The 17,911-nt window shown below is 48.2% G+C and overlaps 1 protein-coding gene across 1 annotated transcript in view; it reads left to right on the top strand.

The window, feature by feature from the left end:
• dnmt3aa (DNA (cytosine-5-)-methyltransferase 3 alpha a) overlaps nucleotides 1-17,911 on the top strand; it is a 105,709-nt gene that overhangs the window by 16,125 nt on the left and 71,673 nt on the right. The window contains exon 3 of the mRNA XM_084315175.1: nucleotides 5,404-5,529. Coding sequence (XP_084171301.1) covers nucleotides 5,404-5,529 — 126 coding nt within the window. The remainder of the gene's footprint in view (nucleotides 1-5,403; nucleotides 5,530-17,911) is intronic.

Here is a 17,911-nt window from a genome sequence, read left to right as displayed (position 1 = left end):
AACCCTTTCACTGCCACACTACAGAAGGTTAACCCTTTACTATCACACTACCGATGGTTAACCGTCGGTAGTGTGATAGTAAAGGGTTAACCTTCTGTAGTGTGGCAGTGAAAGGGTTAACCTGCTGTCGCGTGGCAGTGAAAGGGTTAACCTATGTATTGTCGCAGTGAAAGGGTTAACCGTTTGGTAGTGCGGCAGTGAAAGGGACCTAGAATTGCTAATCCTACAAACTAGTGTGGGTGAATAATTAATTTAAATTGAATAGCTATTATTAGCTTGCAAATGCATCATTATTTTAATTCATTTCACATATCCACTGTCTGTGGAAATTATAGTTTTGCGTGCAAGCAGTGAAAGTGAGGTGTTGTTCTTCATTCTCCAATAGTCCAGGACCTGTTTAGCCTACAATTGCTAATCTTTCAAACTCTTGTGGGTGAATAATTAATTAAATCATAATATATGTCATTTCAATCCATAAAAAATAAATCTATAATAAGACAATTATCCATAAATTATGCCTCCTTACCCACTTTTAAAACAGCCCTAATTGTATTCATTGAGGCACCAGAGAATGAACAGAAGTGCATTAATACAACAACATATTGAGCTGGTATGCAGAAACTGAATAGATAAACAAAATGACCAATTAAGCAAGTGACCTCAGGAAACTGCATTTCTTTTAGGTATTATTATGTGTCCGGCCAGAAAAATTATTTAGGGAGATGCAGATAAAGACCTCTCTCCACACTACATGTACATTAACACTGTGTCAGTGCAGGAGAAAGTAGCTTGAAGCGCGTACACAATCTACACATGCGTTCAACAAAATGTCCCTCACAGGAACATCCATGAGTGACCACAATTTGACATTTGACACGCACCCATGGCGGCCGTTCTGCGCGTCGTGGCAAAAAAGCAAAGATAAGCAAGATTGCTTTAGATAGGCAATTCAATGAGAGATCACCCCCAACTAGGATGGCCAGACATGCAATAGGTGTTGAAGTGGGCAATCATTTTGAACATGAATACAATAAGGGAGTAATAATAATCATTATGAGTTTATCACCCAGGGTGATCATAGGGCATCACAACGAACATACAACTTTGTGAGACGGTAAAGGATGGGCATAGACAATAGTCCATAGAGATAGCATCATTAATTGTGAGGCTACGTGGCGTAGTGGGCAAGGCGCTCGCCACGGATGCTGGAGACGCTGGGCTCGCCTGTTCGAGCCCAGCGCTCCACATTGCTTTCAGTTTAGCTGGTCGTTCATACTAATACACATTGGCCGTATTAGGGGGTGGGAAACTGATGGGTGGGGATCGGGCGTTGTGGACAGCGACTCCTACAGGTCGGTTGGTGCGCCTGCGCAGTAGAATCAGGAAGTGTCGGGGGCAGCGTGAGCCTCCCACGCGTTACTCCTCGCCACTGAGAGATCGAGCTGCGCAGGTGAAAAGATGCGACTGCTGTTACCTCAAGTACCGGAGGGGACTTGTGCTATGTATGACTTAGTCCACATTGCAGCCGGCTTGTGGGAGGCAAGAAACAGCGTCCGTGACAGGGGAGGGTTGAATTGGATGATACGAAATTGGGATGGGAGAAAAATATAGAAAATGGGAGAAAAAGTGGATAAAAAAAAAAGAGATAGCATCATTAACGTCCGACAGGGTGCCACCTAGGAAACACAATGAACAAACCACTCAGGAGCCAGCGCAGGATGGGAAGGCAAAACAAAACACTTACATAGAGTAGAGACAGCTGGGGCAGGAGGCAGAGTAGGACACCGCTTACAGGCTAGATACACTCAGCAGAAATGGCCGGGGTAGGTGTTGGAGCCAGAACACTGCTTTCACCTCCAGGAGCAGAACTGGTACCTGTATATGTACACAGACAGACAGACAGACAGACAGACAGACAGACAGACAGACAGACAGACAGACAGACAGACAGACAGACAGACAGACAGACAGACAGACAGACAGACAGACAGACAGACAGACAGACAGACAGACAGACAGACAGACAGACAGACAGACAGACAGACAGACAGACAGACAGACAGACAGACAGACAGACAGACAGACAGTTTCTATTAGTTTCTATGCCATAATGTACAGTTTCTATGCCAAATGTATATACACTCCTTTTCTGGACACTTTTGTATCACAAACAGTACTGTATTTGCAAATCTGATATGTCATAAATGTATAGATGTAGCAGTACTGTCTATCTGTATGTCATGTATGTCATATATGTTATGATGAATTGAAAATGGGGGACCCTGATGTAAACAAGTCGAAAGTCTTTCTCTGGTCTGCATCCCCTTAACAATTGTATGTTTTGAGCTGTACTGTACTGTACCCATTCTGCAATCTGTTAATAAACTTTTCAATCAATCAATCAAACAGACAGACAGACAGACTCCACAGCCACACCCACTCGTAGGAAAACAAAGAATAGACAGTTAAAGGCCAGCTTAGTCAGGTGCAGAAGACAATCAACCTAACTATGTTCCCATCAGCTCTTCCCTACACTAACTATACATAAACTAAACTAACTAAACTTTCTAAGAGGTTGAGCCTATCCCAGACCAGGCATGGCTAGGGTGGGCCGTAAGAAAGAGCTTGGATTAAGCTTGGATCTAAAGATATCAACAGAGCTTACCTCCCTGACTACTAGGAGAATGCTCTGTTGCCCGGTGATTTGTTTTTAACTCTAGGGATAGATAGGCACCTGGCATTTCGAGATCGGAGGGCGCGTGCCGGCGTATATAATCTCGTGTGATGAGGTCTGATAAATAGAGCGGTGCAAGTCCATGCAATATTATACGTTGGCAGCAGCACTTTAAAGTCAGATCTATCCTGGATTGGAAGCCAATAATGGGCGTTATATGATTTAATTTTCTAGTTTTGGTCATGATTCTGGCAGCTGAAGACTTTTCATGCTAGAATTTGGTATGTCTCAGCCGCACATTGCTCACGGCGGCAGTCCTGTGCACTGTGGGAAAGGGAAGAAACCTTAGATGGCCGTTTAGTTACAGTAATCAGGTCTGGTCGAGACAAAAGTGTGTACTGGGGTTTTGGCATCAGACATAGCTAATATAGATCGCATTTTAGAAATATATAAAGGGAATATAGAAGGCAATTCTGGTAATAACTTTGATGTGTGAATCAAATGAGAGATAAGGATAAAAAAAAAAAAAAAATAGTTCTGTGACAAGACAATTCTCAAATTTACACCTCAGTCTTCTAGGCCAACACTTGGCCAACATCATCTCAGTTGTCAGAATTTAGGAGCATGGAATTGAATGACATCCAACTTTTAACATGCCTCTAAATCTAGTAGTTGGGAGTGATCATTTGGCTTAATGGGTAAGTACAATTGGGTGTCGTCTGCATAGCAGTGAAAATGAATGCCGAACATACAAATAATTTCACAGAGAGGTAGTATAATTATAGATAGAGAATAACAGCGGGCCCAGGACAGATCCTTGTGGTACACCAAACACACAGACAGCAGAGGAAACCATGCAAGGCACCAACCTGCTCGTTGGGAGCAGTTAAGGGTTAGTTAGTTGACACACTACCAGGAGGAACTGGGATCAAACCGGGACCCTTCAGATTACCAGACGACTGCTCTTGAAAGAAGTTCGTTGAAGAGCGTTGCAGATTCAAGATTCAAGAGATTCAAGATTGTTTATTGTCATGTGCACAGTTAAACAGACAGTTTGCCGTACAATGAAAATCTTACTTTGCTAGTAAGTCCGCCCTTCACACACAGTCCCACAATACTTAACTAGAAAAATTTAACTACAAGCGAGTGCTAAAAAATAAGGTAAGAATAGATTGCAGGAAGAGGATCCAGCAGAATTGAAATGGAGGACCCTGATGTAAACAAGACGAAAGTATTTTTCTGGTCTTCATCCTCTTAGCAGTTGTTTGTATTGAACTGTACTGTATTGTACCCATTCTGCAATCTGTTAATAACGTTTTCTATCAATCAATCAATCAATCAATCAGAGGCAGGTCCAAGGTTTTGAGGCGAGAACCAATTTGGCGAAGCCGCTGAGAGAGACAGTTTCAAGGCATGAGAGTATACAGAGGAAGAGCCCTGTAGTGGGGATAAATAAAGACCTTACTCTGAGAGTATCCCATCAATCTCGTCTCTAATTAAGTCAATGTTCCGGGTAAAAGATTCAATAAAATCCTTGGTCGTAAATACAGCATTGAGCGAAGTGTGTCTGCTGTCTGCTAGTGTTGGGATCTTCCTCTCCTCCGCCGGATAGCAGTCTGGTTGCTTAGCAACTGCAGTGGCCTAAAATAACCAGCAGGAGACAAAAATAGACCAGATATGGACAGGTTGTGGGAGTGATTGTGTATGTGTATGTGTATGTGTATGTGTATATGTATGTGTATGTGTATGTGTATGTGTATGTGTATGTGTATGTGTATGTGTATGTGTGTATGTGTATGTGTATGTGTATGTGTGTATGTGTATGTGTGTGTGTATGTGTATGTGTGTATGTGTATGTGTGTGTGTGTGTATGTGTATGTGTGTGTGTGTGTATGTGTATGTATGTGTATGTGTGTGTGTGCTCGTGCTCGTGCTTTTGTGTGAGCTGTTAGGGGAATTTGACTATGTGCTCCATTTAGTGCTTTCTCTGTTTAACTGACTTGATATGTGATTGTATTGTAGGGCTGAAATGGTAGTATTACTACGTCAGTATTGGCTTTGTAAGTAGCGCTCGAGCCAAAGACATGACTGGCACATGTGAGGACGCGACCCGTGCGCTGCGCGTGCACACGATGTGTGTCGTGACACGGGCGTATGAGTACCAGGTAGATGGATGCTGAGCCATTAACCGTCTAGCTGGTTGCTACACTGGTCGTCAAGGAAATGACATCAGAATGTTTAGTCAGCACGTCGCCGATCCCCTCAGACACAGTTGCTAAGCAGTTTTCTCACCTTAGCAACCACTCCACTGTCGCCACGGTAGCAGGACTCTACGGGAGAGGGAGAAAAAAGGGAGAGAAAATCAATATGAGGGCATATAGTGTGAGTGTGAGATATTTGCACCGGCCGTCTATGGAGTAGGAGCTTTATATACAATATATATATATATATCATTAGCATCCAAAATGTGAAACATATCATGATATGAACATTAGGCCATATCACTCACCCCTAATCTAAGGGCACAGCTTTATATTATATTCCTCGTTAGTCATCTGCACTGCACGAGCAGGGGAAGCTAGTTTAGTATGGAGATGCTATAGTTGATACTTAGCATGATAATGATAATGCTCAAAGCCTTCCTGTCAGACATCGATATGATCTCTTATGATGCCATCTGTCATAGCGTGAACTGCTTAATGGCCTAATTGGCTGATTTATGACGCCAGCTGCTTGTAATTGGTCAGAGTGAAGATGGAGTGGACCAAGACAGTCCAGAGGAGGGGACGCCAGCGAGCCCTTCTGCCCCGCGCAGAGTGGGACGGCCCAGCAGGAAACGCAAGCAGCTGCTTCCTGTGAGTGACATTATACAGGGCCTTCTCTCTCTCTCTCTCTCTCTCTCTCTCTCTCTCTCTCTCTCTCTCGCACACAATGTCAAGGATTTTAGATTTTCCCGCTTCCCAGGATTCAAGACCACAATGATTTTGGTAATCAGTAAATTGATGATTTGTATTAAAACACCTGAATGGATATTGTAATGGGTAAAACATACAATGTTTTGACTAAGGCTGTAACTCTTCTATGTCCTGTGTTGAGAAATATGATTGTGACATTGTCTCTGGGTGAGACGCTGTCTGAGCCCCACAGGGATGTGTTGCTACAGCAACAGCTGAAAAGGCTATTTGCGAAATGTGTGTCAAACTCAGGTCTAATGAATTAAACAAAGAATAATTCTGTAAAGGCAATGCGTTTCCTATGCTCAAACAAAATAATCAATTGCATTCACATTTAAGCAGCATAATCAAGTTGATCAATGTTAATGGTGTTATAAAAGGAACCACACACTAATAGTAAAGATTGGAACAACTGAATGAAGTAGGAACCGGAAGTAATGAGCTCATGAGAGTGAAAGTCTGAATGAGTCTAGACATGTCACAAGGGCATAGAAATTAATTGAGTTGACCAGTGGTAACCTGCTGGTGAATACTAAGATAAGATAAGATATTCCTTTCTTGATCCCCTTGGGGAAATGCGGGCATCATAGCATGGGGGAGGGAGGAGGGGAGGTACAGCAGGTATGGGTAATAGTACAAGACATACATATAGGCAATACAATTAGATCTGAATATTAAAGAAATATGAGAAGAAAATGAAATAAACATAAAATCTAATTAACTTAACTTAACTTAATATAAGAATGAGATAGTAAACTGTAATCAAAGGTGCAGATGAGGGTGTGTATGCCCTATCAGTTATATTATATGTTACAATAAATATGGGCAATAAAGAATTAGAATCTGAATATATATGAGTAAAGTAAACAGTATACACAAGTGCAGTATACACAAGGTACCCTAACTGTGTCATACGTTATAGTCCATGCAGGTTTGACACACATATAGTGGTCAGACATTCTGTAGAAGTAGTTCTCGAGTTCTGCCGCCGTTAGTTCTCAGGCTCCCCACGGTTGTGGAACCTGATGGCCGCTGGTACGAAGGACCGACCGAGGCGGTACCTAAACTCCAGACAGTGGAGGATATGAGATCATAGGAAAGACCAGATATGGGCGGCTGGGTGGCGCAGTGGACAAGGCACTCGTCACCAACGCAAGAGACACTGGTATCGAATTCCGGCTTGGCCGGCCGTCATACTGGCTCGATTGGCAGAGTCAGCGGGAGGGAAGCCGGGGGGGGGGTTCTGGTCTGGGTCGTTGTGGACAGCGACTCCTACAGTTCGGTTGGAGCGCCTGCACAGCAAGGGAAGGATCTGAGAGAGGTAGTGTGACCTTCCACACGTTACACTCTCCCAGTGAGAGTCCGCGCTGCCAGGTGAAAAGAAGTGGTGGGCTGGGTACACATGTGTCGGAGGAAGCATGTGATAGTCTCCGCCCTCCCAGACCGACGGTAGGGGGTAGAGTGCGCAGCGACCAGGAAGGGGATTGGGAATTGGCATAACGACTAACATTGGGAGGGGAGAAAAATGGAAAAAAGAAGGAGGAAAGAGATAATAAAAAAAAAAAAAAAAGGAAAGACCAGATATGGGCAATTAGACAGATAATAATGATTGTCCAACAATGACTTAATGGTTTGATGTATTGGTTAAGAGAAAGAGATGACACCTTCAAGGTGGGGGTTAAAAGGACTATAAGAGGACAGGACACAGACTGAGAGCTTGAGTACTACAGGACACGAACATCAATGGACCACCTGGGAAGAATAATGATTATGATGATTATGGAATATGATTGTCTTACATTGAACCTCTGCTCTCCCTGCTCTGGACATCGTTTTTTAAGTGGATTATCGGGGGCCTTGGACGAGGCCACAAGATCACTGGGGCTGAGTAGCTGAGTACGAAAAGATTGGTAAGACTAGACTAGAAGACTAGAATATAATAATAATAATAATAATAATTGTAACTGAGGGGTACAATTCCCTGACTGTATTGATAAGTATGGTATCATTAAACCACTACCGCTTTATGTACTTTAATTACTGGCCATACAGTACACGATATCTAAGTATGATGAACACTTTCCCACATATGAAATCAGGTCCACACAAAGGTAATAGTCAAATATTTAAGGGTCAAAGGGTACATATAATAGTTACTTATTACATTTATGATTTGAATGCACTTGTAAGGCAAATGAGTATTCGTAGGCAAATCAACACTGAATGTCCAATCTCTGGTTACACAGGAAGCAAGTATACAACCTGGCTCTTAGGGAATTATAGCGATGGTCACTTAATGATTATAGCTGGATAATATACTGAAGGGGTCCCGCCGGTTGTAAGCCAGTAGGGGGGGTAGGAGAGCCGTCGGCTGTATCCCGTCTGGTCAACGATTTCTAGGGAGAGTTCAGGTACAGAACACAGTGCCCGTAGAACCTTGATCCGCAGATGAATACACTTGGGCTCTCTTGTAGACGATAGCTGTAGCTGTAGCTGTCGGTCCACAACGAAGAAGAAGCGAGGCGACCTCAGTCTGGTCTGAGCGCCGTCTCACCGTGGCTCCTCTCGGGGTAAATCCAACACTCACCGGTGTTGGCGATTATCCGCTCCACAAATCAAAGCACCAAAGCAAATAGATATTCCATGCCGTATAGGGCTCAGCAGTCGTCGGGGTAGGTAATCCAATGTGCAGGTCCACTCGTCCTTGCCTAGAACTCCTCGGATGAAAGCACCACGCGTGGTCTGCCCAACCTGGTTAAGACTCTAGATAACGCGAGGAAACGATGGGGGTGCTGCTCACTTTAGAACTGGAGCCGAACGATGCACCATACATAATAGACTATTATTACTTAATAGAAATACGGTGCCAAACTCTGGCAATTCAGCTATTAATTCGCACGAGGTCTCACTGCTATTCTAAGGCCAAACAGGCCGTACTACACCGCACGTGGTATCGTGGGGTGAGGCTTCACGTCTTGTTACTTAGTTGGGTAGAAGGGTAAAGGACTAAGAGGAATTCTGCATTTCTTGCGCCATATTTATATGCACGGTGGACAAGTAGTGCCGCTCTGCTTTCGGTAGCCGTATTCCTGCGCAGAGCTGAGGCTAGTAAGGGCATGTCTCGTCGGTACCTTTGAACTTGCACGCCAGGGGCTTGTCCCTGGCGCCTGGTCCTTTTGTCCAATAAGAGAATGAACTATTATGGGCTGTAGTAGAATAAAGGGATATTCCGTGTATATGTACAAGGAATATACAAGGGATATCAAACGATATACAAATACTATTAAATATATATCCATAAATAAATATATATATTCGGTTTAATCTGATCCTTCACAACAGACGCCCCCTAATTAGTCCCACCTAATTAGCTGAGCAGAGACAGATTAACCGCACTGTCCACTACTCAATGTCCGCTGTAAGGGTCAGTCAACTCACAAAGTCATAGGGTCATGGTCGTCATCAATAGTATCAGGGAGCCTTGGCAGTTCTATTAGCCTCGCCACGGGTCGGGTGTAAATCCGTCCTTGGACGAGCACTTCAGCTGCTCGGACCTTTCCATCGGCACCGGTGATCACTTTGCTTACGCGGCCAGCCGGCCACATAGCTCTGGGTAGTGACTGGTCGATGATCATGACGACTGTTCCTTCTGTCAAATTGTCTCTCTCTTTCACCCACTTCTGGCGGGTCTGTAGAGACGGTAGGTAGTGGAGTAGGAAGCTGTTCCAAAACTTGTCAGCCAGTACTTGACTGTACCTCCACATTCTTCGGCCGTTCGCTTCTTCAGGCCTGTACATTGTCTGTGGTAGTGCGGGGTCCAGACGCCCCATCAAGAGGGTGTTGGGGGTGACTGGGTCGACATCTGCTACATCACTTGAGACGTAACCGAGGGGCTTTGAGTTCAATACTCCCTCGATCTCCGTGAGGACTGTCATTAGGACTTCTTCCGCCACAGTCTGGGCCCCAAGCACGGCGTACAGGGCTGTCTTTATGGAACGTACTTCTCGTTCCCAGGTTCCACCGAAGTGAGGTGCGTTCGGGGGATTAAACTGGAAGTCAATCTGGGATGGAGCGAGGTGGGTCTTAAGTTCTGGGCCCATAGCTTGGAAGCTCTCTCTCAGCTCTCTTTCTCCGCCTTTGAAGTTTGTCCCGTGATCAGACAACAATGTAGACGGTTTTCCTTTCCGTGATGTGAATCTTCGGAAGGCCATAAGGAATGAGTCTGTGCTCATGGTTGGAAGGAGTTCGATATGTATCGCTCTGGTGGTCATGCATTTGAATACAATACCCCACCGCTTCTCGGTTCCTCTTCCTCTCTTTATATACAGCGGGCCAAAACAGTCCATACCGGTGGAGTGGAAGGGCTTGTCGCCGAGTCGGAGGCGACAGGGAGGTAGGTCAGCCATCCGGGGTATACTGGGCTGCGCGCGCCACTTACGGCAGTCTAGACAGGTTCGCTGGAAGCGCCGCACTGCTTCTCTCCCTTGCAGTATCCAATAACGACGTCTGATCTCCGCGAAGACTCTCTCTGCCCCTGCGTGGTGCACATCCTCGTCGTATTTCTTTATGATCAGCTCTGTGACCTTGTGTCGGCTGTTCAAGACTATCGGGTACTTAACGTCATCCGGTAGGTCTGGGGCTCTCCGCAGATGACCACCCACTCTGATGAGATTATGGGCGTCGCTCTCGGGGGCCAGGTGAAGCAGTCTGCTGTCTGATGGGACGGGCTTTGCTCCCTGTAGACAGGCTAGCTCATCGGGGAACGAGTCTCTCTGGGCTCGTTGTAGTAGAAGGAGTTCTGCTTCTTCGTAGTCAGCTGCTGAAATGTCAGTTGTGGGCTGAACCTCTGGGTGGTGCCACAGAAATGTCTTTAGCTGCGCACTCTCTAGGGTGAGGCAATCGTCTAGAACCGGGTCTGTGGGGACGAGTGTGTGTGTCAACCCACAGAACATAGGTTTCTTGTTCTCTGCCTCCTCTTTGCTCGCCTCCCGTGGGGTGGGTGTAGGCCACTCTTCTTCGGGGAGCTTGAGGAACTCTGGCCCGTCACTGTAAGGTTGGGACGGGTGAGGTCATCCAGGGACATTCCCCGGGTGATGACGTCAGCTGGGTTGTGTTTGGTGTCCACATACCGCCAGCTGGTTACTTCTGTTAACTCTTGAATCTCGGTGACTCTGACTCCCACGAAGACCTTGTATCTGCACGAATCAGACCGGATCCATGTGAGTACGGTCGTGGAGTCTGACCACAAGATTGTTCTTTGCACCGGGATGGTGAGTTCACGTTGGATTAACGTGGCGAGCTGCGCTCCTGCTAGGGCTGCGCAGAGCTCTAGGCGCGGGATTGATTGTTGCTTGCGTGGGGCTATTCTTGAGCGAGCCAGGATGAAAGCAGTATGTATTTCTCCTCCCTCCTCTCGGGCACGCAAGTAAGCCACCGAACCGTAGGCTACTTCGGAGGCGTCGCTGAATACGTGCAGGTCGATCTTGCATGTCTCTGGCCTCACTGTGGGTGGGAAGTAGCTGCGGCGTATATTAACACCTGGGAGTGAGCGGAGTTCCGTCTCCCACTCTCTCCATGTGGATGCAAGGTGTTCGGGTATGGGATTGTCCCAGCCCTGGTCTTTGTCCCATAGCGCTCTTACAATCATCTTTGCCCTGGTGGTGTAAGGTAGAATACATCCCAACGGGTCATATTGTCTGGCGAGTGTTCTGTATACACTCCGTCTGGTGGTCGGTATTGCCGTCGACCTTCCCTGCTCCTTGATCAGGGGTTTGTGTCTATAATGGAGCGAGTCTGTTTTGAAGCGCCAGACTAGTCCTAGTGTCATTTCTTGGGCTTCTCCTGGGATGGTCGCCATCCAGGTATCGCTGCTCGCGGCCTTGTCCTCGGGGGAGAGGCGGCGCAGTACTTGCGGGTCGCTGCTGGCCCACTGCCTGAGATCAAAGCCGCCTTTGATCAGGGAGGCGCGGAGCTTGAGTAGGAGAGCCTCGGCTTCTTCTGGCGTCGAGACGCTTTGTAAACAGTTGTCCACGTAGAAACTATTTGTCACACTTTGTTGGACCTCTTCATCTGCTGCTGGGTCCTCTGCGACGTGCTTTTGCAGTGCAAACGTAGCACAGCATGGGCTGCATGTGGTTCCGAAAGGGAGGACTTCCCATTGATAGATGGTTGGGTGCTCATCTCCTATCCTCTCTCTCCATAGGAACCGCAGCAGGGGCTTGTCCTCCTCCACTAGCCTCACCTGCAGGAACATCCCTTTGATGTCGCCGCTGATAGCCACCTTGTCCTGGCGGAAGCGTAGTAGCACGCCTAGTAGGGAGGGGCCGAGTGTTGGGCCGGCCAAGAGTTCTTTATTCAGATTTTGTGATCCGATCTGGTAGCTGCAGTTAAACACAATGCGATCCTTGCTGTTGTGGTGGACCTTGTGGTGCGGCACGTACCATGATTCGGTCGTCTGATCGGCCTCTTTAATGTCAATTTTCTTTATGTGTCCCGCTGTGATTAATTTGTTAATCTCAGCGCGGTACACAGCTTCTTGAGCGGGGTCTTTGGCTAGGCGCCGCTCTGTGTTCAATAGATACCGCTCCGTCGCCTCTTTTGTAGCACGAAAGGTGGGCATTCCCTCTCGCCTCAGGAGTGGAGTTGCGTATCTCATCACTCCGTTGACGTTGACTCTCTTTGTCCCGTGCTCGAGGAGGGCTATAGCGTAGATATCTTCCTTAGAACGAATGTCTTTCTTTTCGTTCTTAAAGGGCATTGTCTCTAGTGTCCATAGCCTCTCGACATGCTGCAGGAGTGTGGTGTCTCCTTCTGTCGCTCTGGAGTGGAGGCAGCTAGTGGCTGCTGTTCGGTTAAGAGACTTGGCGAGGGGGCCTTGTAATGTCCATCCTAGGCGGGTCTCGACTGCTGCAGGGCAACCTCTGGGTCCTGTATGGACCCGGTCTATCGGGACTATGAGGTCTGCATGGTCGGAGCCTATCAGCAGGGTCGGGGTGGCACCGTCTATGAGCGGTATAGGTAGTTGACGCAGGTGCACATATTTCTCCATCAGCTTGGCGATGGGGTAGGTGTACTGCGATAGTCCTATTTCTTGGCTGGTGAAAGCATTAGTAATCCTGTACCATCTCTCTGGCTGCCCGCTTGCTGCGATAGTGAAGGAGACATTCTCGCCCTTTATCGTCTTTAGATCTCTTCTTATTGTCCGAATCGTCATCTGGTTCTCGCTCCCCCGCAGCCCCAGCTGGGCCGCAGCGGACGCGAGGAGAAGGGTCTTCTCTGACCCGTCGTCAAGGACGGCGTAAGTGTCCATGACCTTATCTTGGTAACTCAGTGTTACACGGACCACCTTTAAGAGCACCTGGGCGCCGCTGCTGCTAGCGGGGTCAATGTACATAACACTTGCCTTTGTGCTGTTGGATGGTGCAGGCTTTCTTTTGTTACTGTCGTGTAGGACATCCAGATGGGCTCCGTCACACCGACTACACCTCTTCTTTAGGCGGCACTCGGCTGCCATGTGACTGCGCGCACATCGGTAACAGCGCCTGTTGGACTTTATCCACTGACTTACTTCTTCAGCGGTCATCTTCTTGAACTGGTCACATTGTGACAACCAGTGTTCCTTCTCGCAGTACGGGCACACCATCTTCCACTTCTCTTTCTTCGAGGGGGGTACTGTGGTTCTTGCTGCTCGGTACTGATTCTGATTGGTGCATGACAGTCACCGATCTTCGGCCATCGTTTACTCTCCTAGGTCCCTCTCTGGAGCTTGGCGTGCTCCGCACGAACGTATCCAGCCGTAGGCTGCTGACTTCTCTCGCCAGGAAGTCGGCTAAATCTAGGAGGGATGGCTCGGGACCGTTAGGATCACGGTGGTCTCTTTGCCGCCTGAAGCGCTCCTGTCGGGCGGGCGGCAGCTTCTCTAAAATCCTCTCGACGTTCGAGTTTGCGTATAGTTCGTGCATACCCTTTTCTCGTTGCGCCCCCAGCATCCCTACCAGGGATTGTACTTTTATAGACAGGTCGTCTAGTGAGCGATTGTCTGTTGCTGGGGGTAGGCGGTCAATATGCCTTATCTCCTGTATTACGTAATCCCATATACGTCCATATCTCTGGTCCAGCGCTGCTAGAGCCGCGGTGTATGGGGTCGTAGAGGTGGCATAGGCCAGCGCTATGTTGTGCGCTCGGGGCACTTTCAGGTGCTTCAATAATATTGCATACTTGTGGCGTTCATCAGCGACATCCACCATCATTGTCTCTAAGCACATCCGGAGCTCCGTGTACTGTGCTCGATTCTCATGGGTGAAGTCTGGAAACGTCGGTGTGCCAATGTATGACGCCATGGATGGCTGGCACATCGGTGAGCGTTGGAAGAGAGGCCTCCTGGGCGAGTCTCTTCTTACGCCTCTCGGTGGGCTGGTACTGGCAGGGTACCATGGCCCGCTGGTCCAGGTGCTATTCCTCGGGACTGGTCGTGCGTCATGCTCACCCGTGAGTCGAGTCGGGGGTCTGTAGCGCAGAGCCGCGGGGGTATAGCCTGGGCTGTACTGGACCTCCTGGTCCTGTGGAGTAATGTGCTGCTGTCGGGCTTGACTCTCCTCTTCTCCCTCTTCTTCTTCTGCCAGGTCACCTAGATCCTGTAGTTGTCTATTTAGCCTCTCCGCGGTGTCCGCTGTTCCTTCCTTGTAGCTGGGTCTCACTTGGACCGGTCGGGGAATGAGTTCGGAGGGGGGTGTAGACTCTCTCTGGTGGTCGAGTTCAAGGTCGCCTGCTCGGTTAGGGGAGGGTGCCCTTGACGTGTGTCTTGACGAGGCTCTGGAACCCCTTGTGGAGGGAGGGGGTGTTGCCCTGGTGATCAGCTGCTCCATTAGCTGCGCTTGTAGTCTGTCGCGCTCGGCTTCGCGCTTGGTGAGATCTGCTTCTCTTTGGGCACCGGCAGCGGCGCGCTGGGCGTCGGCCCGTTCTCTTGCCATATTCTCTTCCGTCTGAAGGCGTCTCAGCTCCAGACGTATGTGCTCTTCTTCGCTCCGTTGCTGCGCTTGGAGTTGTTCGCGCTCGCTAAGCGTCTGTGCTTGGAGTCGATCGCGTTCACCCTGAAGTCGATCGCGTTCACCCTGAAGTCGATCGCGTTCGGTAGAGGCTGTCAGGCTGGCGAAGAACGCCTGTGACAGCATCCTCTCCGCCTCGCTGGGGGAAGACGCTTGTAGAGGTGAGCCGCTCCTGGCTGTACTCGTTGGGGAGTCCTGGAGCTCTATCTCCTCGGCGCTCTCCTCATCTTGTTCCGTGCAGAGTTCCACCTCTGGAGGGTTGTCTTCCTCCCGGAGCTCTGGGGGGACTACTTCTTCGGTATTGGCGGGGGGTAAAGTCGTGTCAGTTCCCTCCTGGTCCCCACCGTGAGCTTGGTCAGTTACATTAGAACCCACTAGGGCCTCTGTGGTCGGGGTATCCTGGTTGATAGGGTCGGACATAATTTTACTTTCTACTTTTACCGCGTTTACCGTTTGTAGAAGACTAGGTAGTTTACTGACAGCGTAATCCTCTAAGTACTGAGGTGGCTGTCGTCTACGTTGCGGGCGTTCTACTTTAGGGGGACCGTTTCGTGGAGTGTTCATCATAGGCCATTTCAATATTAATACCACTATATTAATATTACACTAATTACCCTCCGGCTCGAAGGACCAATTGTAACTGAGGGGTACAATTCCCTGACTGTATTGATAAGTATGGTATCATTAAACCACTACCGCTTTATGTACTTTAATTACTGGCCATACAGTACACGATATCTAAGTATGATGAACACTTTCCCACATATGAAATCAGGTCCACACAAAGGTAATAGTCAAATATTTAATATATAGCAAAGGGTACATATAATAGTTACTTATTACATTTATGATTTGAATGCACTTGTAAGGCAAATGAGTATTCGTAGGCAAATCAACACTGAATGTCCAATCTCTGGTTACACAGGAAGCAAGTATACAACCTGGCTCTTAGGGAATTATAGCGATGGTCACTTAATGATTATAGCTGGATAATATACTGAAGGGGTCCCGCCGGTTGTAAGCCAGTAGGGGGGGTAGGAGAGCCGTCGGCTGTATCCCGTCTGGTCAACGATTTCTAGGGAGAGTTCAGGTACAGAACACAGTGCCCGTAGAACCTTGATCCGCAGATGAATACACTTGGGCTCTCTTGTAGACGATAGCTGTAGCTGTAGCTGTCGGTCCACAACGAAGAAGAAGCGAGGCGACCTCAGTCTGGTCTGAGCGCCGTCTCACCGTGGCTCCTCTCGGGGTAAATCCAACACTCACCGGTGTTGGCGATTATCCGCTCCACAAATCAAAGCACCAAAGCAAATAGATATTCCATGCCGTATAGGGCTCAGCAGTCGTCGGGGTAGGTAATCCAATGTGCAGGTCCACTCGTCCTCGCCTAGAACTCCTCGGATGAAAGCACCACGCGTGGTCTGCCCAACCTGGTTAAGACTCTAGATAACGCGAGGAAACGATGGGGGTGCTGCTCACTTTAGAACTGGAGCCGAACGATGCACCATACATAATAGACTATTATTACTTAATAGAAATACGGTGCCAAACTCTGGCAATTCAGCTATTAATTCGCACGAGGTCTCACTGCTATTCTAAGGCCAAACAGGCCGTACTACACCGCACGTGGTATCGTGGGGTGAGGCTCCACGTCTTGTTACTTAGTTGGGTAGAAGGGTAAAGGACTAAGAGGAATTCTACATTTCTTGCGCCATATTTATATGCACGGTGGACAAGTAGTGCCGCTCTGCTTTCGGTAGCCGTATTCCTGCGCGGAGCTGAGGCTAGTAAGGGCATGTCTCGTCGGTACCTTTGAACTTGAACGCCAGGGGCTTGTCCCTGGCGCCTGGTCCTTTTGTCCAATAAGAGAATGAACTATTATGGGCTGTAGTAGAATAAAGGGATATTCCGTGTATATGTACAAGGAATATACAAGGGATATCAAACGATATACAAATACTATTAAATATATATCCATAAATAAATATATATATTCGGTTTAATCTGATCCTTCACAACAATAATAATAATAATTGTTAGACTAGAAGTCTTTATTTGTCATGCAGTTTTAACACACACACGCGAGATGGGCGACCCACAGGAACACATGCACACACATGCACTGAGTCGCCGATGAGATGTCTCTCTGCACTTTTGCCATCCCGTTGTCCATGGGCAGCCGGGAGCAGATAGGGCGCCAACGTGAGCCGCGCCCCGGGGACCAATCCAAGTGCTCCTGTCCGTCTTCGTCAAGGACGCCACAGCGTTAGCGATCTGTTGTTCATGTTTTTCCATTGGGTTTATCGGGGGGGAAACCCTTGCGAGCACGGGGAGAACATGCAAACTCCACACAGAAAGGCCTGGGAGATACCCCACCTGAGTACCTGGAATCATGGAAACCTGGTCCCCAAGCGGGAATCGAACCCTGGACCTTCTTGCTGTGAGGCGACAGTGTTAACCACTACACCACCGTGCCGTAAGACTCTCTTGACGAAGTCAATTCATCCTCTCTCTGGATTACACCACTGAATGGATTGAGTCAAGGACATCGGTGTACTCTGGATTACAATTGTGAAAATACTGTGTATTTTCCTGTTCATGGACTTGGCCCTTTCTGCAGTCTTAATGGAAATGTTGGACAAAGTTGACTTTTCTGTGCAAAAGTCGCTGGAAAGCTATTCAGCCTTTTGGGGCCACTAGCTGGGTTCAGCACAAGTTGAAACGGGGAAGACTTAGAGGGTCACTCCGCCCAGCAGCTTACATTCTCCCAACACTAGGACAACAGCGCGTGGGCTCTGGGAGCAGAGACCCTTACATTCTCCCAACACTAGGACAACAGCGCGTGGGCTCTGGGAGCAGAGACCCTTACATTCTCCCAACACTAGGACAACAGCGCGTGGGCTCTGGGAGCAGAGACCCTTACATTCTCCCAACACTAGGACAACAGCGCGTGGGCTCTGGGAGCAGAGACCCTTACATTCTCCCAACACTAGGACAACAGTGCGTGGGCTCTGGGAGCAGAGACCCTTACATTCTCCCAACACTAGGACAACAGCGCGTGGGCTCTGGGAGCAGAGACCCTTACATTCTCCCAACACTAGGACAACAGCGCGTGGGCTCTGGGAGCAGAGACCCTTACATTCTCCCAACACTAGGACAACAGCGCGTGGGCTCTGGGAGCAGAGACCCTTACATTCTCCCAACACTAGGACAACAGCGCGTGGGCTCTGGGAGCAGAG

This window comes from Notolepis coatsorum (assembly GCF_963971535.1).
Source record: "Notolepis coatsorum genome assembly, chromosome: 5".
Lineage (NCBI taxonomy): Eukaryota > Metazoa > Chordata > Actinopteri > Aulopiformes > Paralepididae > Notolepis > Notolepis coatsorum.
The sequence above is the reverse complement of the archived record's forward strand: the minus strand, read 5'-3'. Positions and strand labels throughout refer to the sequence as shown.